At 40.0% G+C, this 25,471-nt stretch overlaps 1 protein-coding gene across 5 annotated transcripts in view; it reads left to right on the plus strand.

Annotated features, from left to right (window-relative positions):
* The first annotated feature begins 3,712 nt into the window (after positions 1–3,712).
* Positions 3,713–25,471, plus strand: part of DAZAP1 (DAZ associated protein 1) — a 35,444-nt gene continuing 13,685 nt past the window's right edge. The window contains exons 1-6 of one of the 5 annotated variants that reach the window (XM_048831277.2): positions 3,713–3,931; positions 12,994–13,034; positions 13,623–13,789; positions 14,068–14,133; positions 17,973–18,083; positions 21,372–21,420. In XM_048831277.2, the coding sequence (XP_048687234.1) occupies positions 3,900–3,931; positions 12,994–13,034; positions 13,623–13,789; positions 14,068–14,133; positions 17,973–18,083; positions 21,372–21,420 (466 nt within the window). In that variant the 5' untranslated portion in view covers positions 3,713–3,899. Of the gene's footprint in view, positions 3,932–12,993; positions 13,035–13,622; positions 13,790–14,067; positions 14,134–17,971; positions 18,084–21,371; positions 21,421–25,471 lie in introns of those variants that run through there. The other 4 variants (XM_048831275.2, XM_048831273.2, XM_048831272.2 and 1 more) reach the window with 4 other exon arrangements.

Raw genomic sequence — 25,471 nt, forward strand, 5'->3', positions numbered from 1 at the left:
GTGGAAAAGGGTGTGTGCGTGAGAGCTGACTGCTGGGCAATAGGCAGCTGAAATCAATGGCTCAAGAGCTAGGCTCATACTTACAGTTCCCCAAGGCAAGGAGAAGTCCTCAGCCACAACAGACATTTATCAACGGAATTCCTGTCCCACCACACTCCATCAGCCACCCCTAAAAGTGCAGCGTGGTTGGATGGCATATCCCTGCCCAGCACGTGGGCTTATTATCTGTACTCTACCCACCGGGATAAAAGCAATTCTCTTCTCTCGAAACAGATTGCACTGTTAGCCCAACCTTATGCCATGTGCATCACTTATGCGGTTGTCAGTTTTGTGCAAGCCATCTGTCTACAGAAATACCACACCAATCCCAAACTGGGGTGTGTCAGTGCATCAGTCTTTTTCTGTGAAATTTAATTCTCTTTGCCCAAGCCCCCGAGATAATAACTATCTCGCAAACACTTACGGATATGCTTAACTTTACTACTGTAAGTAGTCCCATCGACTTGGTAGTAAAGTGAATTCTATGAACAAGTCTTTGCAGGAGCAGGGCATAGGGGCATAGTTTTCATAAGTGCTGAGTACCCACAGCGTCCATTGAAATCAGCCGGAGTTTCGGGTACACAGCACTTCTGCAAATCAAACCCTTAAATATCCTTCTGGGATTTAGCTAAAGCCACTAGATGTCCCTGGTTCTCTATTATCAGGAGAGTGAGCAGGGCATCCACGCTGCTTGACTATTTCAATGGAGAGAAAGTTAGATTTCCAAAAGACAAACCAAAAAAAAACCACCTCACGTGTGAGATTTTAAATGTTGCGTTGAAACCCACATAAGCAAAATCCTTCCTCCCAATAGGGTGAGGTTTTCAAATAAAAGTGCCTTAGACTTAATCCAAAATGAGGATGTTTTCCTCCTGAAGAACTTTCCTCCCGAAGGCGTGTGCCAGAATGATCAGACACCTGGGTCGAAATAAATCTGCAGAAATAAAACACCACTCCCAAACTGTGCAACATGTGGGATTAAATTGCCTTTCCTGCCCTCTACAGTCTGGGAGCATGTGTAATCCCGTGGGCAAATTAGTGATCGAAAGGGAAGAGGGGGTGTCATTTGATTCATAAAAATCTACAGAATCATAGTGCTCCCAGACTGCTAGGGGCCTAAGATACACAAGTGGTGTTATATATATAAAACAGTAAATAATACTAGTTGACAACGGCTAGGTTTACTTCTGACATTGAAATAAAACCACTCACTGCCTGTTACAATATCATTGGCTTATGCTTGTCCCTTGTGCTACACACAAACACAAGCTATCCATGCACCTATAGATGCTGCACACATAGGTCTTGTATGGGCTTGTCTACACTTAAAACACGGCAGCTGCGTTGCTGTAGTGCTTCAGTGAAGACACGACCTATGCGACGGGAGGAGTTCTCCCATCGGCGTAGATAGGTCGATGGAAGAATTCTCCCATCACCCTAGCACTGTCTACACCAGGAGTTAGGTTGGTTTAACTGCATTGCTCAGGGATGTGGATTTTTCATACCCCCGAGCTATGTAGTTATACCAACCTAATTTCCTAGGGTAGACCAGGCCTAAGGCCTTGCCTACATTTCAAAGTTTTGCTGATTTAACTATGCTGGCTTAGTTAGGGCTGGTCTACACTGAAAACTTACATTGACATCACAACACCTCTCAGAGCTGTGGAAAATCCACATCCTGATCAAGTAATTAAGCCAATCTAGTCCCCAGTGTAGACAGCGTTAGGTCGGCTTAACTACAGTGACGGGAGAACCCCTCCCATCACTGTAGTGAGTGTCTATACTGAAGCATTGCAGTGGGGCAGCTGCTAAGTGCAGACTTAAAGCTTGGCTACACTTACATTTTATAGCGCTCTATCTTGCTGGCTCAGGGGTGTGAAAATCACCCCCCTGAGCGCAGCAAGTCAGAGCACTTTAAAGTGCTGGTGTAAACAGGCTCCCAGCGCTGAGAGCCAATCCCCTTGTGGAGGTGGATTACCAGGAGCGCTGGGAGAGCTCTCTCCTAGCGCTCGCGCGTGACCACACTCGCACTTCAAAGCGCTGCTGCAGAAGTGCTCCCGCGACAGCGCTTTGAAGTTTCCAGTGTAGCCATGCCCTTAGCCTCAAAGCAGCAAAAAAAACCATAGCGTAGATACAGTTATACCCGTATAAAAGTGCTTATCCCAGTATAACTGTATCTACAGTAGAGCTTTTATTGGCATAACTATGTTGGCAAAATATTATACCACTGACATAGTTCATAGATTCCACTGATGCTGGTAAAACTTTTTAAGGGTAATTCAGGCATAGGAAAAAGGTTGCTTTTTTCAATCACATTGGTTCAATGGAGTTAGCTAAACTCTGACGCTTAAGGCGATGTCTGCACTATAAAATTATGTCGCCCTAATTTACGTCAGCATACAGCCACTGCAGTTATTAAATCACTTGTGTGTGGGTGTGCATACTTGGCTCCTTGTGTCGGTGGTGTGCGTCCTCGCCAGGAGCGCTTATATCAATTGTACTGTGGGTGTGGAGCATTGTGGGACAGCTCCTGAAAGCCAGTAACAGTCAGTAAGCAACACAGGATCTACAGAGTAGCAGCTGTGTTAGTCTGTATTCCCAAAAAGAACAGGAGGACTTGTGGCACCTTAGAGACTAACCAATTTATTTGAGCATAAGCTTTCGTGGGCTACAGCTCACTTCATCGGAGGCTGACACTGCGTCAACCTAACTACGCTGACCGTGACTCTATGCCGCTTGGGAAGGTGGCATTACTAAATCAGCGTATAGAGGCACTTAACTTGGCGGGAGCCAAATTTAACTGAAGACACTTCCACAACTAGGTCAACATAAGGCTGCTTACATCAACCTAACCCTGTAGTGTAGACCAGGCCTAAAAAAGTAGAGTGTTTCCTAAGGCTTTTCTACACACAAAGTTGTACTGCTTTAACTATAGTGAAGGGGTAAAGTGGAATAACCCCGGGAGTGTGGCTACACCTATATTGGCATAAATGCGCTTATACAGATATAGCTTTTCCCTTACAGGACGGGGGATAAGCTGCATCGGTGTGAGGCACCATTATACCAGTGTAACTGTTCACACTAGGGGTTGTACTGGTATAACTATTTTGGTTAAAAATCGCATCCCTACGTGATGGTGATACCAGCACAAAAACTGTGTGGAGACCAGGCCCTAGTCTAGGCAAAGCCATAGGCACGCTCACACCTTAGTAAACACCCAAGGACACCACTGTCCCCCGTACACACCATGCTTTGCACACACTCTGACTGTGTCTACACTGCAAGTGCAGCACCGCAGCTATGGCACTGTGGTGTAGACGCTTCCTACGCCGTGAAGGGGCTTTTCCATTAATGTGGACTGATCTATTTTTATCTTTAAGCATAGCCCAGGCCTCACTTGCAAACAACTTCCCTGCCACCCTCCCATTCCCTTTCACACTCTAAATCTGATGCATTCGCTCCCATGCGGTGTGTCACGCACACGCTCCTTAGCGCCCATGCGGCCTCTCTTTCTCGCACGCACTGCCCTCTCGCTCCCTCCTGCCGGCTCGCATCCGCGGGGCCGCCCCACGTGTTAGCCAGCCCGCGCTGGACTACGTTTCCCGTGGTGCCCTGCGCCTGCCGCGCAGGCGCGCTACCCCTTTCCCCTCACCCGCCCGTTGGGCGCGGTCCCGGAGACCCCGTAGCGAGGCTAGGGTGCACGCGCAGCGGCGGTTGGCGGGCGGCGCTGAGGGGAAGAGGGGGCCGGAGCCGCCGTTGCGCAGCTCGGGAGGGAAGCGGAGCCCGTGACCTTCCGCTGCTGCCGCCGCCTGGGCCTGAGGGAGCCGGGCCCGGCCCGGAAGCTGCCTGGAGCCGCCGCCATGAACAACGTGGGAGGCGCCGACGAGATCGGGTGAGGGGGGGCGGCTGAGGGAGCGGGTGAGGGACTCCGGGGACGCCGAGCCGTTGGGGGGGGGGAGGGAAGGGCGCTGGAGGGGTTCAGGGCGGGGGGAGCCCCCCCAGTGAAGGGGCTGAGACTGGGCAGTTCCGGGGAGCTGCGATATTCCCCCCTCCCCCCCGCGCTGCCCCGCCCCGCGGCCCCTGGCCACGAGCTGGCGGCTGACGCCATCCCGAGTCCTCGCGCATCTCATCGGGGGGGGGGGGTTCCCCCCCACGTGCCGCCTCCCGCCGGCGCCGGTCCCGCGCTTGGCGGCTGCAGGTGCTTCGAGCCGGGGCCCAAGGTCACAGGGGCTCCCTGCGAGCTCTGAAGCGGAAGCCCTTGTTCCCTCCTCCGCGCCCTGACTCGAACCGTCCGCGGAGCCCCATTTCCACGGGCTCGGGAGCATCGCGTGTGTCTCGGGGCGGGGGGGGGGGGAACCGCAGCCTCGTTGGGACCCCTGTGTCCGCGTGCTGGGCAGCCCAGCCGGTCCCAGCTGTGGGGTCAGCGCAGGCAGGCCACGGAGCGGGTATCAAGGGACCAGGGCAACTGCGGCAGCCCTGCACCTATCTTGGCCTCACCGTGAGGTAGCCGAGGAAGAAGGGAGATGCAAAATCTGCTGACAGTCTTGCCCCAGGGCAGGAGGAGTCCCTGTCTCATCAGGCTTTGCCCACATAGTTTTCCCCCGCTTGTGTCGGGAAGGGCCCACTGAAGGTGAACCATACATCTGACTGCGGGGCTGAAATCTCTGCCCCTCCAAGAAAGACTGGCAGGACAAAGACGGAAACGGAGAGTCTTTTTATCTTCCCTCTGCTTCCCTTCTAGAGACAGGAACCGTGTACTGTGTCTCTGTGCTCTTTTAAACTTCCCTTCCACTGACAGGATTCCACAGATCAGTTTCACCTTAGGAATCTTGAATGGCTGCTTAAAGGTCTTCGGTGGACTTTGGCTATTTTAAATAGATAATGCCATATTTGGCTCCCCGTGGATTTAAGAAAAGGAGTATTTGTGGCACCTTAGAGACTAACCAATTTATTTGAGCATAAGCTTTCCTGAGCTGCAGCTCACTTCATCGGATGTGATCACTCACTTCATAAGCTCACGAAAGCTCATGCTCAAATAAATTGGTTAGTCTCTTAAGGTGCCACAAGTACTCCTTTTCTTTTTGCGAATACAGACTAACATGGCTGTTACTCTGAAACCATGGATTTAAAATCGCATTTTATATAATTTTCCATACATTGCTCAAACATTTGCAATATTAAGAATCACAGGACAGTGTATGGGAGAATTGACAGAAAACTATAGAGTAGTTTTACACAACACTGGTTGCCAAGTGTTTTGTTGTAGTGAAATGTATCAACAGTTGACGGTGAATTTTTCCACCATGATAAACTGTTCATCCTTGTAAAAACTAAAATATACATAAAATCATAAACTAAAACCTTAGACTACATTGTCCAGAACTAGACTCATATAATGGTTCATCTATTGTGTCCCTCTGTGTTTAAGTTCTGAACGATCTCAGAAGTACAAGAGATTTAATAGTACTGAATGTCTTGAAAATAACTTGTCTCAGTGAATGGCGTTTGTCCCTTGGGTTATGTTTATGGCATTTTCCTGTTCTGGAAGTATTATTTTTGTGTCCTGAGCCCCAATTACTGTTGAAACTAATTTATGAAATGCCCTCCCATGGGAGGGCATTAACAGCTGCATTTCTCGAAGAGACTAATTCGTTGCTCTGGAGTAACATGTTTAAAACCGGCTTATAAATACTGGACAGAATATTATGCTAACTCACATTCTGGACAATGAGCTTGTTGTGGATTGCAAATTGCTCATAATTTCACTCCCTACGTTTATATTTAGGTGTGGAAGGATCCGGTTTTAGTTCGTAAAAAACATAGTCATTAATTTATTCATCCACTCAAAAATACTTAGAAGAGAAAGGTGAAAAAAACAGGATATGTTACAGTTTTAGACAACTTACTATGGTATCAAGTCTGTTTGGCAGTCAACTAGAAATTAATCTTAAGAAATACAATTTTTATTTTGGAAGCTGTTATAAATCTTCTGTGGCTACCAAATTTACTTGAGTCTGAGTGTTTTACCTTCTAATGCAAAAATGTAAGTTGATGACATTTTTTTAAAAGTTGAGAAACAAAATATGTGGCGATAATTGAACTGTCAGCATTAACTTAAAAAAAGAACATTGCAAGCTTGTTGAAGTAATTTGTATAGTAGAACAAAAATATGAAAACTTTTTCCTATCAATTATGTGTTTCCAGCAGGGTAACTGCTAAAGTTGATATGTGATAATCACTCTGGAGAAACAGTTTGAAATATTTATGGTATTACAATATGTAAAATGTCCGGGTTTGCTGGACTCAAAACTTCCAATTTGAGAGATAATGTCTGAGAATGGAGTAGTAGTGTGCTTTTCCTGCCTTTTGATTATTCTGTCTGACATGGCTTTTATTTTCAGATCACTTTGTTGCTCCTTGTGTCTTGAGATTTATTACTTTAGCTACCTATACTTCATGCTTATTGCCAAATATTACAGTTCTGACATTCATGGAAGCCTGGCAAACTCATATAATAAAATAAGTCTTTGATTAGTTCACTGTCTTCCCGCTGTATTGAGAAATAGGGTGATGGTAATGAAGGGAGGGGAATTTGTGCCATACAGCACATGGAATTTTAGTTTTGTAAATTTGGGATTTGTGGTTGAAAATATTTAATACCTGAGTATATATAGTCTCATACTGCTGTGAGCCCCTAAGACTCGTGTTCTCTTGATTACTGGTGAAACCTGCTTCTGTTATTTCATACCATATCGGTTATGATCGCCTATGTAATTGAAGGGAAAACCTACATGAGATTCCAAGGTGTATCACCTAGGTGGATGATACATTATACACACAAGGGCTGTAATACCTTGCACTAGCTGGGACAGATAGAGATTTTGTGGATACTATTCACTGCAGTTACTGCTGAGAGTCAAAGAAAATGGTGCACTCCTGGAGGACTCTGTAGTCTACTGAAACGACACTGAAAACAGCTGACGTATTTATCAGCTAGGATATTAATTAGAGATTTAGTTTAATAAGAGTCTTTCTGTTATAGTTAATTCAAAACTTTCACATAGTTGAAAGTTTCAATTGTTGTGTAATATTTCTAGACAGAGTTCACACATTGACTCCAGAGGTGGGATGGAGCTGCTTTGCATGTCATTTATTCCTCCTCCACTTGTAGTGTCCCATGCAAACTACTCTGGGATGAAATGAAGCATGCAAAACTTCAGAACCATCAGCTTTGTCTGAGAGAAGTTAACTTCAACTGTACTATGGGTTGATCAGAGCAGCTACATAATGTAAATTGTTATATATAGCTTTGTGAAAACATTGATTTGTGTGTGAGAGAGAGAGAGAGAAGTACACTTGCACAATACTTGAACTGATGGCAAGAGTTTACTGACTACCTGTCCTTAAGTGTTCGTACAAGCAAAACTGTAAATGGCCAAGCCTCAGCTTGTGTAATAAGACTCATGAGAACAGGTTGATGATGGTATAAGCTAAATGTTGCAAGATGAGCAATCCTCTTGCACTGTCCTTAAATATTTCGCTTCTGTCAGCTTTCTTTTATATTGTGCCTATATCCTTGTTTTAGGCAGGTGGGTTGGTTAAATAGGGTTTACTTTTGCTCAGTATATTAGAATCCATCCATCACAGAGCCGAAGGCTAAGATTGTCTTGGCTTTTGCCATTCTATAGTATGCATATAAATAGAAGTGCTCTATTTACATACAGCTGCTGCAGTTGACCTTAGACAACCCTTCTTTTTTGTCTGTGAGGTGGCTTGAAATAATTTATAACAGAGCTGGAAGGTTTCAGTGGTCATTATCGAGAAGGGGAGCTCCCTGCAGTCAAACAACTAGATGGTCTGTCAGAAACCCACAGATGGTATATTTTTTTTATATTTGATAACCTGGCATAGACTAGTTGTATGTGGCTGATGAAGAGCATATTGCTAATCCAGAGTCCTAGGTTTAAAACAAAAGCTAAAATCGTTGCCTTTTTTATTTATAGTGAAATTTAATTGTGAATATTTTGTTATACACAAAACTACCTTATTTATTTAAAAAAAAAATTCTTGTGTTGTTCCTGTTAGGCAGTATTACAAACTTTCTTTTCACAGAATAGGTACAGCATAGGAAAGAGCAGTGAAAGCCATTGTGTGTCTTTCTCTTTTGTATGCATCCGATGAAGTGAGCTGTAGCTCACGAAAGCTTATGCTCAGATAAATTGGTTAGTCTCTAAGGTGCCACAAGTACTCCTTTTCTTTTTGCGAATACAGACTAACACGGCTGTTACTCTGAAACCTTTCTCTTTTGTGGGGACCAGATCTAAGGAAGAGTGCAGTTCTCATCTTGGCCACTTCGGTGAGACTGCTACCAGAACTGTTTTTGTATCTGCCTATGGACAGTTGGATGGAAAGAAATTTTCTTCGCTCAGATAACCAAATAGACCATCTGGTGGTAGACTTGTTAAAACCAAAAAATGACATGTTACTCAAAACTGTTGTCCACAATGTGTGGGTTCCTTTGAACTGATGCTGCAAACACTTCAATGGCTAGAGACAGGACAAAATCATTTTTAGCACCATTATGGAAAACATTCTTGACATGTAAGCCTTGTTTAATAGTATCTTCCAGGAAATCTCCCACTGTTGCACACTACTCTTGGTGCAGCTTCACTGGTGGTAACAAATGATGAGCGTGCCCAGGCATTTTTGGTTTTGTATCATTTAGACCAGCTTTCAGCAGGGTTGGGTTATATGGCAGTTAAAACACTGAAGCCCTGTATACACTGGTATCATTAGTGAGGATATGCTAATGATCATTCCTCCAAAACAATTTAAGTGTGGACATAGTCAGTGTTTCTGTACGAGTGCTGAAAATTGTCCTTTGTACGCTGATAGTCATTTTCTGGACTGGTTTATGTGAACCGACTGAACTGTTCTCAGCAGCAAATCAGTTTTCTAGTGCAGTTAAGGCTTATGTTATTGCTGAGTTGGTCTGTCTATGAACCAGTGACTTAGAGGTGAAATCCCTGATCCAACTAGGCAAATTTTAAAATACCGTATAAGTAGATTAAAATTTGTACAATATGTTCATTATTTTTAGACTCTGGAAACCTAAATTCTTAAAGTATATTTATTTTCTGTCATTTGCTGAGCAGCTGAGGTAAGCTTGAGATGTCTTGGAGCAAGCTGGTGTAAAGTGTGTTTAAAAAAAAAAAACAATTCAAGAAAAATTAAAATTACAGCTCCTGGAATCAAATTTTAGCTCCTGAGGCTTGACTGCAGCCATTTTCTAAACTGCCATACCTCCCTGGAGCTCCTAGCTCAAGTGAACAGGTGAAGTCTATGCTACTATTACTAATCTTCTGTACAGCAGAATTATCCAAAATTCCTGTTGTTTAATTACTACTGCACCCACAACTCTGTAAATTAGCTCCTGCTGAGCTGACTGGTGCCTTATGGCAGCCATTGTTAGGGAGTAGCTGGAGTAGCTATTTGTTTAATAGAGCCAGTTTCTTCTGCATAAAGCAGGTGAGAGGAAGTTGCAACATTTTCTCATAGGGTAAAGTAGCTCTTTTTTTTTTTTAAATCTATGGGCTGAGAATGGGAAAAATACAAATGAAACTTTCTCCTCTCATGGGGAGACACTTTTTTCTGACTTCAGCTGAGCTATGGCCATACGCTGCACTATAGCAAAGTGGAAAACAAAAACAATAGACGGTTTCCTCTTTTCTCTGGAGAAAGATCAGGAAAAACAGGACATTTTCTTATGAAGTAGACAGCCCTGTCATATTAGTGTAAACTCAGTTACTTACTAAAATATAACAGGTGGACCTTTAATTAAGATGCTGCTTTTGAGTAAGAGGGCCAAATGTTGGGATGGCCTTAAGTTAGCTTTTAATTATGGGATGCACTTTTTGTATATGTAGGGTTTTTTAAAATGCTAAAATTGATATGCATGTGCATACAGTTGCAAATCAAGTAGTCCAGCATCTGTGCACAGATAAAAATTTTGGGGCATGCTGTAACATGGAGAACTTGTGGGTACAGATTTAGATGCTGTTTCTAAAAACTTGCCCTTGACCCAGATTTCTGCTACATTTTAGTTTAAGAATTGATTTTGTTATTTAAAGAAATGACCATTTTTTATAGTCAGTGTTTTGGTCCATAACTTCTTGATATACAACAGGCATGAGACTGTCCTCACTTGTTACTTTTAAACTGAATCATAAGGTGACATTGTAGGTATGGTTTCACAGTTCAGAATTAAGGAGTTGTCTGGTGGTTGGTCTCAAACCTGGAAGTCAGTACTCCAAGGTTCATTTTCTAATTCTGTGTCTGACTTTCATGACTGTGGCTGGGTCACTTCTGTTTCACATTTTTCAAATGGGTAAACTGAATAATAACTTCTAAACACCTTGATAAACTCAGATGAAAGGCATTGTATGAATACATATGTCACTGTCACACCTCTTGTCTTTGTAACAAAAGCACAAATTCTGACCAACCAGCATACCTAAGCAATGCATTTTGATTGGTTTTCAAAGCTACCTATTATGACAATTTTACTAAAACTAAATACCATATTTTGGTATTCCAGATGTTCAGTGACCGACTGTGTTCTGTTTTTAAAGGGGGGGAGCACGCAATTTTATGTTTGCCATTCGGTTTCAACAGCAGCAATGTTATTTTTCATAAGAGTTAGTTCAAATGGGCTTGTCGTCTTTACCTAGTGCCCGAAGGTTCCTAGGAAATGCCTTCTTACTACATCCCAGTCTTCTTTGAATGTCACATTTAATATAAACTTATTTCTGGAAACTAAAATAATTTAAGAATTTACTAATGAGTCTGAGTCATTAATTTCAAGTAATGTTGTTTTTTTAAAAAAACCGTCATATCTAATGTAGGATCAAACAAAACATGATGTGCTGACTGCAGAGCAAAGTTTACAGAATTACTAGACTATGTATTTTCCTTGTGGGAAAGGCCTTGGGCATTCTGTTCTATTGCCATGAAGCAGAAATCTTTGCTATTAATTTTATGTGGAAGGTGCTCAGATACTATGGTAATGGGTAGCAGTATGTAAAGATAGTTTTATTCTATGATAAAAGCTTGTTAGGAGAAGACTCTTTTCAGATAGAACCAAATTAGCATAAATTTCCACTTTTATTTGGTATCTTGCGTGTCTTCTTCAAGCAGAGAGACTACCATACAAAAATGGTGCAGTCTGCAATCTTAGACTGCAAATCATTAATTTTGTGTTTCAGAAATTAGCTACAGAAGTATCTTTTTGTAGACTGACTGTCAGGACTTTGTAACTAGCGGAGCCTAACTGCTGTTTAGTTTTCACTGCAGTTAACAGACAACTTGACAGGGATGCTGTTAGGTTAGATTTTCCCTAGAATGATGTACTTATTGTGAAAATGAGCTTTCAGAGACCTAAAGACCAAACATTAGAAATGTTTCCCTGTTTTTTGAGCCACTACACATTTAAAAACTAAACTTTCCCCTGCAGTTTTTAACCTGAACTTTGTAGTTACTTTTCCTTTCACTTATTGACTAGAATCTGATGGTAACCAAAAATGAATCAGACTAGCCTTCCAAGATAAGTGAAGTAGCAACATATAAGTAGCAAATAATCACTTTTAATGTTTTGATGGCTATGTAAGAATTTCTTTTTATGGATTTTTGGGTCTGACTTTCTCTTTCTGATTTTTGGGAAACCAAAGACAAGTGGGTGTAACTCACCTAAAGAACCAATTCCAGCTTACTGATTTGAGAGTAGGGGGAATTCAAATGTTCTCTAAGTTTATAGTTAGGTCAAAGGGAAAGCTGTATACAGAAGTTCCAGGTGATTAGAATTAATGATGGCTGAATTTTTCATTATTGTGTTTAGTTCAACATGCTTTAAAGTGAAGCATGTATCTTTGGTAAACATGATTCCCATTGGGCTTTTAGCATATGGCATACAAGAAATTTGCTATATCATTTCCCTGTGTGTACACATTTTATTGCTTGACATTTGGAAGTTGGTACAAGATAACTTTAGTAATTGAGGTGGAGTAAATTTTCATACCCCAGTAGTTTTAAAGATAATCTCTTGAAGGAAAGGTAAAGTGACATACATTAGAGAACTTGGGAAATCTGCTATAACGTTTATTCTTACAAAGGGGATACAGGGACTGCAGTATTTTCAGTGTTTACATATCCCGTTGGTTACTCTACAGTTATTAAAATCATCTGTTATCTAGTTGGGTGGTTGTTTATCGTTCTTAACAATTTTGTATGTTTCATTCAACATTCAGTGTTTAATGGGTTTATTAAAACAGTCACACTAATGTTCTCTGAGCTTATTCTCAGAGGGTCCATGCAAGACCCTACGCACTACTTCAGACCCTTAACTCGGGAATAAAATGGTGAATAGATCCTTGATCATACTGTCTGAACTGAGATTTTCACAACATGAACAACACCGCTTGGCCCCAAAGAGTAGATAAGTAAAGATATTTGATGTCGTCTTTCTTCTGGATATTTTAGTGCTAGACATCTGTTTTCTTTTATTTCATGTTGAAGCTATTGATGTTTGATTTACCTTCTGCTTTTCTAGCACATTTCATATCTGCTATTTCAAATGAGAATAAATATATTCATGGTATAAATGTGCAATCCTATACCTGTGGGGTGCAGAAGAAGTAATACTTCAGTGTTTTTAAATCTTTTCCTTTACTCATAGTATGTAACATAGCTGAAGATAATCTTGAAATAAAAGTGGAAACTTAAAAGCAAAGGAGAAATTCATCTTCAGTGAGTAACAGGCTTTGAATTCTTCAAACTATGCTAAAATACTACATTAGCTAGATGAAAGCACAAACAGGTTGTGTATGTTATTACTTAAAATAATGCATGTTGTTTGATTCAGACCTCATACTAAACCATAATATGTTGTTTGAATTACAGAAAGTTGTTTGTGGGTGGCCTAGACTGGAGTACAACACAAGGTAAGTTATGTATTCTACAACCATTATACCAAAACATTACAAAGGACAAAACTTTATACCTCATACTTTCTTATAAAGTAATATAGTAGTAAAATCTCTGGAAAATTCAAATGAGTCTTTACTACTAATCTTCAATTTTGTTGCTTTTTAATGAATGATGGTAATAGAATTCCTGTAAAGAAACTTTAAATTTAAGTTTCTCTCCTGATTGTGGTGTTCATCTTTACATTGTGTCACTTTCATATCTCCTGGACAAGGATATGGAGAAATTTTATATTCCCTGGTTATGTTGGTTGGTATTTGGAAAAGTTGGTTTTGACACCCCTTAAAGTGCTGACTCAGAAATAGCAGATCTCTGTTATGAAAACTAATTTACTGCACTATTTTCTTCCATCTGCCTGAGTGGAATTAAAACAATGAGCACCTTTGGTTTTCAGATACATGGCTAGTATATCCTCTTTAAATGGTACAAATCATCAGGTGCCAGGTTTTAGCAAGTGCATATTAGAAGATTTAGACATATCAGTTTTACAAAAAGTTATACTCTTTAATTGCTGGTTCTGCTTAATACCATATTTTTTTTAACAGAAACTCTCCGTAGCTACTTTTCCCAGTATGGAGAAGTTGTAGACTGCGTAATAATGAAAGATAAAACAACAAACCAATCTCGAGGGTTTGGATTTGTCAAATTTAAAGATCCCAACTGTGTGGGAACAGTACTGGCTAGCAGACCACATACATTGGATGGTCGAAATGTAAGTTTACCTTTCACTTTGGTTTTAACTATTTAGACTATGACTAGGTCTTTAATATTTTTTTAAAATCAGTGAATGTAGAAGTAATTTGGGTGGTGGTTGACATATGAATAATTCAAGCTATGTTTAATATAGTTCTTTCTGAAATGTGTAATCTGGGGGTAACTTTTATCAGAAGTGTTAAGTTTAGAGAGTGGCATCCACAGCTGCTTTGAATTCATTTATTAGAGCAAAATATTCTGCACACTCGGAACTGACCAATTTGGAACTTGTTACAGATTGATCCAAAGCCATGTACGCCTCGGGGAATGCAACCAGAAAGAACACGGCCAAAGGAGGGATGGGTAAGGAGAGATCCTTAAAGTATACTGATAGATATATTCTAAGGTCTTTCTGGCTAGCGGCCTGTGCTCTTCACCCCATACACATCATGAATATCATGTTGGTATTTCTCGCAGTTCCTGATCATCTTACATACATTTTAGAAAGCTCTTTAGCCTGCTTGGAACTGAGAGAGAAATGCAGAAGTATTGGTGTAAAACACAGTAAGCAGTTGGTATTAAGGCCAGATATTGTCTTAATTAAATTAAAGCTGACTACATTTTATATTCTGGTGTGTGAAGGAGCTTACATTGATACATGCTGCTTCAACAGAATTTTTAGTTCTAACAGCCAAGTGGTTTTTTCCTAGGGGTGCAGCTCTCGTTGGAGTTGTTGGTTATGCTACTAGGTCTTTTGTTCAAAGATTCTTGCCGTTTTAACTGACATTGTGACATACCTACTGATTGCTTCTAGATGTACAACAAGCCAGAGTGTGGGAATCAACGAAATACCTTTGACAAGAAGCAAGTATGATTGAATGTGGGTAATGGTGGTCTGTGACTATGCAAGGATAAATAGAGTAGAAGTTAAATTGTATGCTTTTGTGAAATTTCAAACAGGCTAAATCTGAATAAGCTCTTATGTCTGATTTACAAGAGTCAAACAAAGTTCAAGAATTTCATCAACACTTGTATTTTGGGTTTTGGGGGGGGGGGGCGGGAGAGGTAGGGGGATGAATTACGGTAATTAAAAACTTATTTATGTTACTTATACTGTGGTAGCATCAGGTATTGTACCATAGCTTAACCTCCACCGCCATCTTTTTGGGGAAGAAAACTGGATTGTTGCTCTGTTCAAAGTTCTGCTATATTTTGAACACATTTTTTTCTGAAATATATTTATTTTACTTGTTTAATTTTAGTACTGTTCTGTCTCCTGTTTGTGTGTGGTGGTGGTGGTGTTGGTTTTTTTTAATCTAACTGGTAAAGTAGCTGTTTAGCATCTACTTTTTTACCTGTTGTTTGGATAGTGTAACTTCTAAAATCTATGAGTGAGCATGCAAAGCACAAAATGAGGATGAAATCTTTGCAGTTATAGGCAAAAGGTTTTTGACTGACCTTTTTTAATCAACTGATGTCCCTTTCAGTCTTCCTTTATGGTTAGGTCTACAAATTGAGCTCTGTTTCAGAGGGGTAGCCGTGTTAGTCTGTATCAGCAAAGACAACAAGGAGTCCTTGTGGCACCTTAGACACTAACATTTATTTTGGCATAAGCTTTTGTGGGCTAAAACCCACTTTTATCAGGTGCATGAAGTGAAAAATACAGTAGGCAGGTATATATATTACAGCACATGAAAAGATGGGAGTTGCCTTACCAAGTTGGAGAGTCAGTGCTAATGAGGCCAATTCAATCAAGGTGGATGTCACCCATTCCCAACAGTTGACAAGAAGGTGTGAGTATCAACAGAGGGGAAATTACTTTTTGTAGTGACCCAGCCACTCCCAGTCTTTATTCAGGCCTAATTTGATGGTGTCATGTTTGAAAATTAATTCCAGTTCTGCAGTTTCTCGTTGAAGTCTGTTTTTGAAGTTTTTTTGTTGAAGAATGGCCACTTTTAAGTCTGTTATTGAGTGTCCAGGGAGATTGAAGTGCTCTCCTACTGGTTTTTGAATGTTACAATTCTTGATGTTTGGTTTGTGTTAATTTATTCTTTTGTGTAGAGACTGTCTGGTTTGGCCAGTGTACATGGCAGAGGGGCATTTCTAGCACATATCACATTGGTAGATGTGCAGGTGAATGAGTCCCTGATGGTGTGGCTAATGTGGTTAGGTCCTATGACTGTGTCCCTTGAATAGATATGTAGACAAAGTTGGCAACAGGGTTTGTTGCAGGGATTGGTTCCTGGGTTAGTGTTTTTGATGTGTGGTGTGTAGTTGCTGGTGAGTATTTGCTTCAGGTTCGGGGGCTGTCTGTAAGCAAGGATTGGCCTGTCTCCCAAGTTCTGTGAGAGGGAGGGATAGTCCTTCAGGAGGTTGTAAATCCTTGATGATGCACTGGAGAGGTTTTACTTGGCGGCCGTAGGTGACGGTTAGTGGCTTTCTGTTACTTTCTTTGTTGGGCTTGTCCTGTAGTAGGTGACTTCTGGGTACCCTTCTGGCTCTGACAGTCTGTTTCTTCACTTCCCCAGGTGGGTATTGTAGTTTTAAGAACGCTTGATAGAGATCCTGTAGGTGTTTGTCTCTGCCTGAGGGACTGGAGCAAATGAGGTTGTATATTAGGGCTTGGCTGTAGACAATGGATCATGTGATGTGGTCTGGATGAAAGCTGGAGGCATGTAGGTAAGTTTAGCGGTCAGTAGGTTTCTGGTCTGGGGGGGGTGTTTGTGATTATTGCTTATTTGCACTGTAGTGTCCAGAAGGTAGATCTCTTGTGTGTACTGGTCCAGGCTGAGGTGAATGGTGGGGTGGAAATTGTTGAAATTCTGGTGGAATTCCTCAAGGGCCTCCTTCCCATGCGTCCAAATGATGAAGGCGTCATCAATGTAGCGCAAGTAGAGTAGGGGCGCTAGGGGACGAGAGCTGAGGAAGCGTTGTTCTAAGTGAGGCATAAAAATGTTGGCATACTGTGGGGCCATTCGGGTACCCATAGCAGTGCCGCTGACTTGAAGGTATAAATTGTCCCCAAATCTGAACTCTGTTTCTGAGGAACAGTAAATCCTGAACATGAATTGCTTGGTGTAAGCTTCATCTATCTACTTGGGGAATATGATGGGGATATATTATATTTAAAATGGCTGCGGGAATAGGTGCACTTGGGTAAAAGTTTCAGAAGGACTTAAATGACTTAGGAGCCTGCGTCCTTTTGACTTCCATTGAGATGTGGGCCCTAAGTGTGTCATCACCTTTTTAACACAACTTGTGGTTTTGAGTCACTTAGTCACTTCTGAAAATTTTATCCTGAGTGTCTATCCTGTAAGCAAATATACTGAAGTAGAAACTATCTGACTACAGTTTAGGGCTGATCAGTGTAAATTCTCTGCTACCCAATTTCCCCCCCAAAAGTATTGTTCTAATTACCCAGAATTGTAGAAATCCATGAAAAAGTTACTTTAATGAAGTCTGTTTTACTTGGACTCTTATCTTGATTTCCCAGAATAACATGTTTAGCCTTCCACTGGTTGTGAACCAAGTCCATCTGGCTTGTAAATTCATGGTTGCTGAAATTGAGTATAGAGTCAACTGTTGATAGGCCTCAACCTTTTCCAGGCTGTAAGTAGCTCTCACTTTAAAAAAAAAAAAAAAAAAGTGGCTTTAAGTAATCCGTGACTCTGATTCTTCGATAGCCACGGGAATGTTTAGATAGAGTACAGCCCAGGTCTACTACAGATGTTCCTCCACCTTTATTTGGGTGATTGACTAATCAACATTCAAGTTCTGCTAATGACATCAGTAATATTTTAATTACCCAACTTTTGTGGATTGAAAGAATGTAAATGATAGTGTCTAAAAATCCCCTTAAGGTTAAGAGGATGCACAACTCACAACCTGCTGGTTAATACTGCTTAATTAAGAAATTAATAAATAAATGCTTTCAGAACATTGCCCTCAGTTCTCATCCTTACCAAGAAAGAACACCAAGTTATAGCTAAGCATACCAAATTAATGAATCCAGAACAGGCTTTTGCTCCATTTGAAATAAAATGGGTGGCCTGCAAGTTTGGACTTCAATTTGAATTGTGACTTTTGTAGTCCTAGAATGCAAAATGGATTAGAGCAACCCACCTTCATGTACCAGTGGAGGAGATTATGCTACAGTGTTTATCACAGTTCTAACTAACAGTATTTTATTCCTCTTGATTTAGCAGAAAGGACCCAGAAGTGATAACAGTAAATCAAATAAAATTTTTGTTGGTGGGATCCCCCACAACTGTGGCGAGACTGAGCTCAGGGAATACTTCAAGAAATTCGGAGTGGTGAGTCATTCATCATCATGGCAAGCATCAGCTGGTTACAAGATGTTTTTTCCCCCTGTCTTCATTCTGATTTCATTAAGCTGTCAAATCTTAGTGTTAATTTAGGCAAACTGCCAAAGAGACATATTGACGTGTTTTGTGATAAAGTACAGTAAATGTTTACTTTTGCAGCACATTTGCTGTTTTTCATAAGATCTCTTGCCCTCATGTGCACAACTTGTCATGCACCTTCCCTTGCCTCCTTTGGTTTAGCTATTCCTGATACTATTTTCTCTCCCCCCTTCAAAGGGGGGGGGAACCCTCAAGTTTAATTATGACTTATCACCCTCCTTTCAGCTGTTGTTCTAGTGTTCTGTAGTTTTATTATGAAAACTTTCCATTTGCTTTTGGAACAGCAGGTACTTCAGTGAATTTGCATCACCACAGGTCTCTGTCCTCTACCAAGTAAGCAAATTGGTGAAAGACTTTTTGGTGATCCACTTGACATTGTTTTGGTTTCATGATGCTGTTTTTTAGAAGTAACTGAATTCTTTCAGTCTTTAGAATCTCATTTCTAGGGTCAGACTACGAGTCATGCAGTTTCTTACTCATGCTTTTCTTGAAATTTTGCCAGCTTCAGTTTTAAGTTGATATAGAATGAAAATTTCCAGATATGACTTCATTAAACTCACATTTATTTCTACTTTTATTGTCAGATTTTTTCTGGAATAGGTAAATTGTTACAAGGTTCAAAGATTAGTTTGTATATTAAGTTCAATTTAAAATATTGTGGAGTAGTATACATTTTATATGACTGTTCATGTCAGTTGTATTGGTCATAATGTCAAAAGCAAAGAGATTCACAGTGGCTATTGATTGGTTGCTGTCACTCCAAAATGCTTTTGTCACCATCTTCACCTTTAAATCACCTATCTTTCTAAATTCCATCAGCAGTCCAAAGCATCTATGTAGCCATCTTTCTCAAGTGGTATAATGATGTTTTTCAATGAAAGTTGATTAAAACAATCTTTTAAAAAAAAAAAATTACCAACACCAATGGCTAATAGATGTTTCTTTAGTTTGAAAAGCTGCGACAGACTGAGTTTACAAATAAAAATGGGGAATGGAATCCATAGTTGTGGAGCATAATTTCTAAAGGCTCTTCTCGCAGACTTATGGCTTTCCAATTCTGATCTGGATGGCTTGGGAGATACAGGGTTAAGTTCCATCAGATATAGGAGGCCACAACCATTGAGTGTAAGTGCCATAAAAGTAAGTAGAACACTTTATAGTTAAAATAGAATTTGGGGAGCCAGGGTAGCATTCTTAAGACAGGTTTCAGAGTAACAGCCGTGTTACTCTGTATTCCCAAAAAGAAAAGGAGTACTTGTGGCACCTTAGAGACTAACCAGTTTATTTGAGCATAAGCTTTCGTGAGCTACAGCCCGATGAAGTGAGCTGTAGCTCACGAAAGCTTATGCTCAAATAAATTGGTTAGTCTCTAAGGTGCCACAAGTACTCCTTTTCTTTATTCTTAAGACAAGAATTGTGTGTGTAGTCATTTAAGTACCTGTAGAAATCTGGGATCCTGCATTCTGAGAAAAACACACTCAAGAGCACACAGAATTTCAGGTATAGCAGCCTGAAAAACTAGAAGCTAAGATACAACACAAAAAGGCAGGCTCTGATTCTAAGAGACCTATGGGGATTATTACTGACCAGTGTGGCAAGGAGGACTCCAAGCCAAAGCAGTATCGAACAGACCAGCAGAACAGATGTGTCAAAATAATATATGGCTTGCTGTCATGCTGCCAAATGGCCTACCAGCTCTAAATGATGACAAACCTGAGTCAGCAGAGTTCGATAATATACCTTCAAGTGAGTGTATCTTTTGTGGTGATCTCCAAAACATGACTGGAATCTTTCACAGAAGTTGGAGAGCAAGACAAATGGGTATCAGACTAATAGATTATTTCAGCTGCTTGAGATACAAATGTTCTAAGCTAAATTGAAAGTAATTTTTTAAGGCAGGGATGTAGTGATATAGGAATAGCCACAAGATTATGAAACTGGAAACTTTCTGGTTTATTTTTATATTTATCTTGAAAATGGCCAAATAAGCTGCCTTTAAAATTGGCATTAAAATAAATGGCACCCCTGGGGTTAGTCTCTGCAGATCACATTAATTGTGCAGTGAATTTTTATTCTGAAAAACCTGGAGGGGGTGATTAACATTGAAAATAATCAGCCCTAAAGCAGTACAGATGAACTCTGTTTAATACATGCATGTGCTCTGAACTAGTTTTACAGTATTTTGGAGACTCTGTACTTCAGAGTATTTCAAAATAAAACGGAGACATCCATTTCAGCTCCAGTAAGCTTCCATTGAAACTTGCACTTAAAACATGGCTGCTACTCTGAAACCTTTAATATTTTATGGAATTTAGTCTCAATACAAATTTTTCACAATAACTCTCGAGGGCCCAGTTGGCTTTTCTGTGTAATATTTACCAGTGTTTGCCAAGGAAGCATTTTTTGAACTTTTATCCTGTTTTCCTCCAGCTTAAATGATCATAGTTCTCAAAAACTTTCAGCTTCTCTGCATGTGTATGTGATAACATCTCAGACTTAACACCAGTTTTGTAATTTAGCATTATAATCACTTCCATATTTAAACAATTCACGTGTAGAACAATCATTAGCATTACCCACTGGCATAACTTTGCTTAAACATCACAGAAATGTCTTATCTCAGGGACACCACGCTCCAAGGAGAGGCATAAGCATGTGTGGAACTACATACAATACAATTCAGAAAAGCTACACAAATCCTATATTAGTCAGTAAAGTAGTTGGAATTAAGGTTGCCTCGTTCAGGATGAGGGTGGAAATGTGCATGTTGTGGAAGAAAGGTAGTTGAGACTGTGAAGTAGTACTGAAAAGGGGTGTTGAATGATTTAATTGTTTCCTTATTTTTATGGTCTGGTTGGTGGGATAAACAGTTTTGCAACCGTAACACCACTTTATCAATGTTTTTGGTGGGTAAATTTTGTTGCAGTCCTAAATAAGCAGCAATGTGGTTATACTTTAGCTGCTAGGAACAAATGAACTCAATTAGAATTTTCATAAATGGGAAGTGTTGCTCTTTACTGGAGTTTATTTGCATGTGCTGTGACAGACAAATATTGATGGCTACATCAGACATTTAATTGTGCTTTGTGGAATGAGTGCTGGAAACCAGCCTGTTCTTCTCTGCTTGTATCACTCCTCTGATAACATAGTTAGTAGAATTTCCCTTCTCTCTTCCAGGTCACTGAAGTTGTAATGATCTATGATGCGGAGAAACAGAGGCCCCGAGGTAAAGGCTGATCTAGTTTGTCCTTGAAATTTCTTCATCCTCTCCTGTAGTCAGATGGCAAACTATTTCACACCATCAAAAAACGTAGTGGTTTGGTTTTTTTTTTTTTTTTTTTTGTTTTTTTTTTTGGTTTTTTTACATTGCCTCAGGAAAAGATTTCAGTGGACAAATATCACAAATGTAGGCTTTTCATACACAGCTTCATTTGGTGTCTTTGTGTTTTTAAAGTCAGATGTTACATATTCATTTTTTGCTGGTTCTTTTTACTTGAATATGAACAGAATTAAACATCTGAACAAACATGTGGTTTTTAAAATAATATTGAAAACGTTCAGTTAACTAATTTGCCTCAGATTTCCCACCTCCCCTGTTTTAACATGAAGGTATGTTAAAGTCTACAGTTGCTTTGTATTCAGTTTTTTTCTTTGTGGTTCAAATTATCTCTAAACATGAGATTGGAATCAGATCCATCCATTTGTGCTTTTTGTTTTGGTTAAATGTCTTCACTTGAAATTCAAGGGAAAACAATTTTCTTAAATTACATAAATTACATGCCTTTGAGAAGTTGTTTATATGTTTGCAGGAACTATATGTCCCCATTCATGCTAGAATTATTATTTGTGTTCCTTAAGAAGGAAAGCAGTTAATAGGCTATATGAGCGAGTCTGTAACCTTTGGTCAAAATATGAAGTAATTTTCATGTCATCCACTTTTCATTGCATCAGTCATCTATTTGTTGACTATTACAGAGGCAATATTGTAAAAGTACATGAAGTTTAGTTGCACTGATCACCTTGTAGCATGTGAGACATGCTAGAGAATAGTTTGCCATCTGAACTTTCATTTCTCCTCTGACTCCATTATTAAGAACTATATTCACTTCATATTTATTAAGCTAAGTCAAGTCTTAGTTTTATTTTTAATTTAGACATACATCCTTAGTGGCATATTTAAGTGTTTCATAGTAAAGTACAGTAATGTTAAGTAAGTTTTTTTTTTTTTTTTTTTTTTTTTCCTTTTTCTCTCTGTGAATTGTTTAACTGTGATTAACGATATCTCTTTAGATTTCTTCTCTCTAGGTGATAATTTATCACAGAGGTACAGGCCAGTTCCACAGTCAGAGGAAGGGCGGGCTTTGTCTTTATTGGGGTGTAAACGAAGTTTCAATATATTTGTTTTGTTTTTGCCTTGATAATAGTCTTAATCCTCTTGCAACTGATCTGTTCTCCTTAAATAGAAAACAAATTCATCCATTCAGTAAATGCTGTAGAGCATCTTATTTTAAATAGAGGCGGCAGTGGAGACCAAAATAAACACCTGATTAAAACTTGCCTGGAGTTTTAAAACTGTCTTTTAGAAATTATTGCATCACCTGTATCTTTGAAATATTTATCCCAATCTTGCAACCTCTGAGCAAAAAGGACTAAAACATCACAGCTGGTTTGGATTAATGGCTCCACTGCTAAAGCTGCACTAAAAAATTGATAGAAGGCTCCCAATCCACTCACAATATTAAAGGGTAAAGCAGAACTTTAAGACATCTGGGATGAAAGCCTACAAGTCCATCCATTTGAGGGAGTAGTTGTACCCCACAATTCTCTTTGATTTGTCTAATTTTAAAAAATGACTGAAATCCCTCAGTCCTGTCACTGTCGAAGCTTGCTTTTGTGTTCTCCATTTCTGTATCCTCTTCATAACATAACTGCACACAGTTTCTAAACATGGCCTCCTTAATCCCACAGAAAATGTTAGAAAAATTTCCTCATGGTTTGTATTCAGTGCTGCTGTTTGTACATCCAAGAATATTTTTCTCCTGCTTGGTATTTTGTTATGTAAAATGCTATTGAGCTTATACTCTTCTTGTTCTTTTGACTTATTATCTTAAATTTCTATGCATTAAATTGCAGACGCCCACTTATCTGCCCAAATTCTTTTCTATCCATATTATTCTGAATTTTACCTTCCTCCTTTGACTTTAGTTGTTTCTCACTTTCTACAAATCCCTTAGTGCATGTCATTTTACCAAGTCACTGAGAGAGAAAGATCAAAATTGGCCCTGTTACTGTCCCCTATGGCAGTCTACTGCTACTTCCTCCATCTCAGACTGCTTACAACAAGAAAACTAGGGGCCAGATCCTCAGGTGATATAAATCATGGTTGCTGTGTTGACCTCTGAGACTCTGGCCCTGGGTCTTCAATACTCAAGTCCCCAGTCCTTCACTTTACACACAATCCTATCCTTTCCACATCCCATACCTACTCATGTTGTTGTGGTCTTTTGTGCAGTGCTTTATCAAGAACTTTTCTAAATTCCAAGTAAAGTAAAAGCATAGCCAACATTATTATTATTATTTATTATTGTTGTTGCTTCCTAAAAGAAATAATCTGCTTTGTTTGTTGTGATCTTTGTTTTCATGCTGTTTCATTAACTAAACCAACTACGTTTCAGTAGCTCACAGGTTCTTTCTGTGTGTGTTCAGTTTCTTCGCTCTAGCTGCAATCCAGCTTCACTGTTCTCTTTTCTTGAGTCCCCCTAGATCTCATCTTAAACACAATGTGTTAATCTGTCTAGTCCATCAGTAAACTTTTGCCTTTGAAAAAGTTAGAGCAAGTCTTCCAATAGCTATATTTATCGTTTTTTACTACATCCTCTTAAAATTTTGTGGCCGTTCCCATCTGCTCTGGAGTTCTGTCATCTGTAATCATTCTCATTTCTTAAATACTCTTTTTATGTTATGGTGTTTGGGTCTTTAAAAAATTGTCTGTTTGCCTGATACATGGCATCTGTCTACTGTCTTCGCCCAATTTTCTGTGAACAAACTTTAACAGACCATCTCAGTAGTTGGATGGGTATCATCTGTTTTTCCCTCATCTTTTGAGACGGAAAGCTATAATATTAAACTGATCTAATACTCAATGCAGACTTGAATGTGTCCTCTTTCTACTCCAGTGCTGGTGAGAATTCCAGTTAACTTCAGACAAATATATTGATGAAATGCTGCTTTCAGTTTTGAGGCTGCTTTCATCATAGACCAACAAAACTTCGTTTATACTGCCAGTCTCTTGTGTGTGGGAAATGCTAAAAGTTTTTTCCTTTTATTTTAATTTTATTTTAGTGATGTCTTTTGCTCTTGTTGCTGACAGCAGAATTTGACCTGCTGGAATCTATTTTGGCCTGTATCTTTGTGTATTTTATATATAAACCTTCTCTACAATAGGCCTCTTTGGGCTTACCCAACCCAGTTGGATAAGCTTAGAGAGACACTAACTGTTATAGATACTGTATTTCTGTTTAACGCTTTAGAGCAATATATGGCTGCTGTCAGCACTAGCTGCAAAGCAAAATGCAAACCAAGGGGGAAATCTTGGGTTTCAGAAAAGCAGAAATGCACCCATATTCCATATGCTTTTGATGCTGCACCTTGTTTTGTTTTTTTTTTCTTTCTAATTTTACTGCTGTACCCCTTAGCTAATTTAAAGAATGGCAAAACTGTTATATACTGCATGTGTTCTTACCTTTCCTGGGATTTGGTTATTCCACCAGCAGTGAGTGGTTGATGGCATGACTCAGCCTTAATGTTCTGTGAAATTAACCACTACTTTTCCACTCTCTAGGCAGTGTCAGCAGCTACAGCCTAAGCGAAGTGGTTCTCAAACTGTGACTGCAGAGAGTTCTCAGCTCACATGGTGCTGGTACCTTCTCCTTTCCAGCTGCTTCTATGGGCATTGGAACCTAGCTGCCTGTAAAAGCAGCTGGATGCTAGGAGGATCCAGTTGGATTGCTGCTATAGATGAGAGGAGGAAATTAGTTGCCCTTAGGAACACCAGAGAACCGGTGGTAGAGATGTGCAGGGAAAAAGGCTACTGGGGAACATATACTGAGATTGAAGAAGAAGGGAATCAGGCAGCAAGGGGAAGGGATAGCAACAAAACAGATTGGGCAGAGGGGAATTGACAAGCAAGAGACATGAGTGTTTTTTTGTTTTTTTTTAAAGGCAACACTGGTTAGCTTAAACAGCTAAATACTTCCTGTTTGCTGTGTAGGCAACTG

Source organism: Caretta caretta, chromosome 25 (genome assembly GCF_965140235.1).
Source record: "Caretta caretta isolate rCarCar2 chromosome 25, rCarCar1.hap1, whole genome shotgun sequence".
Classification (NCBI taxonomy): domain Eukaryota; kingdom Metazoa; phylum Chordata; order Testudines; family Cheloniidae; genus Caretta; species Caretta caretta.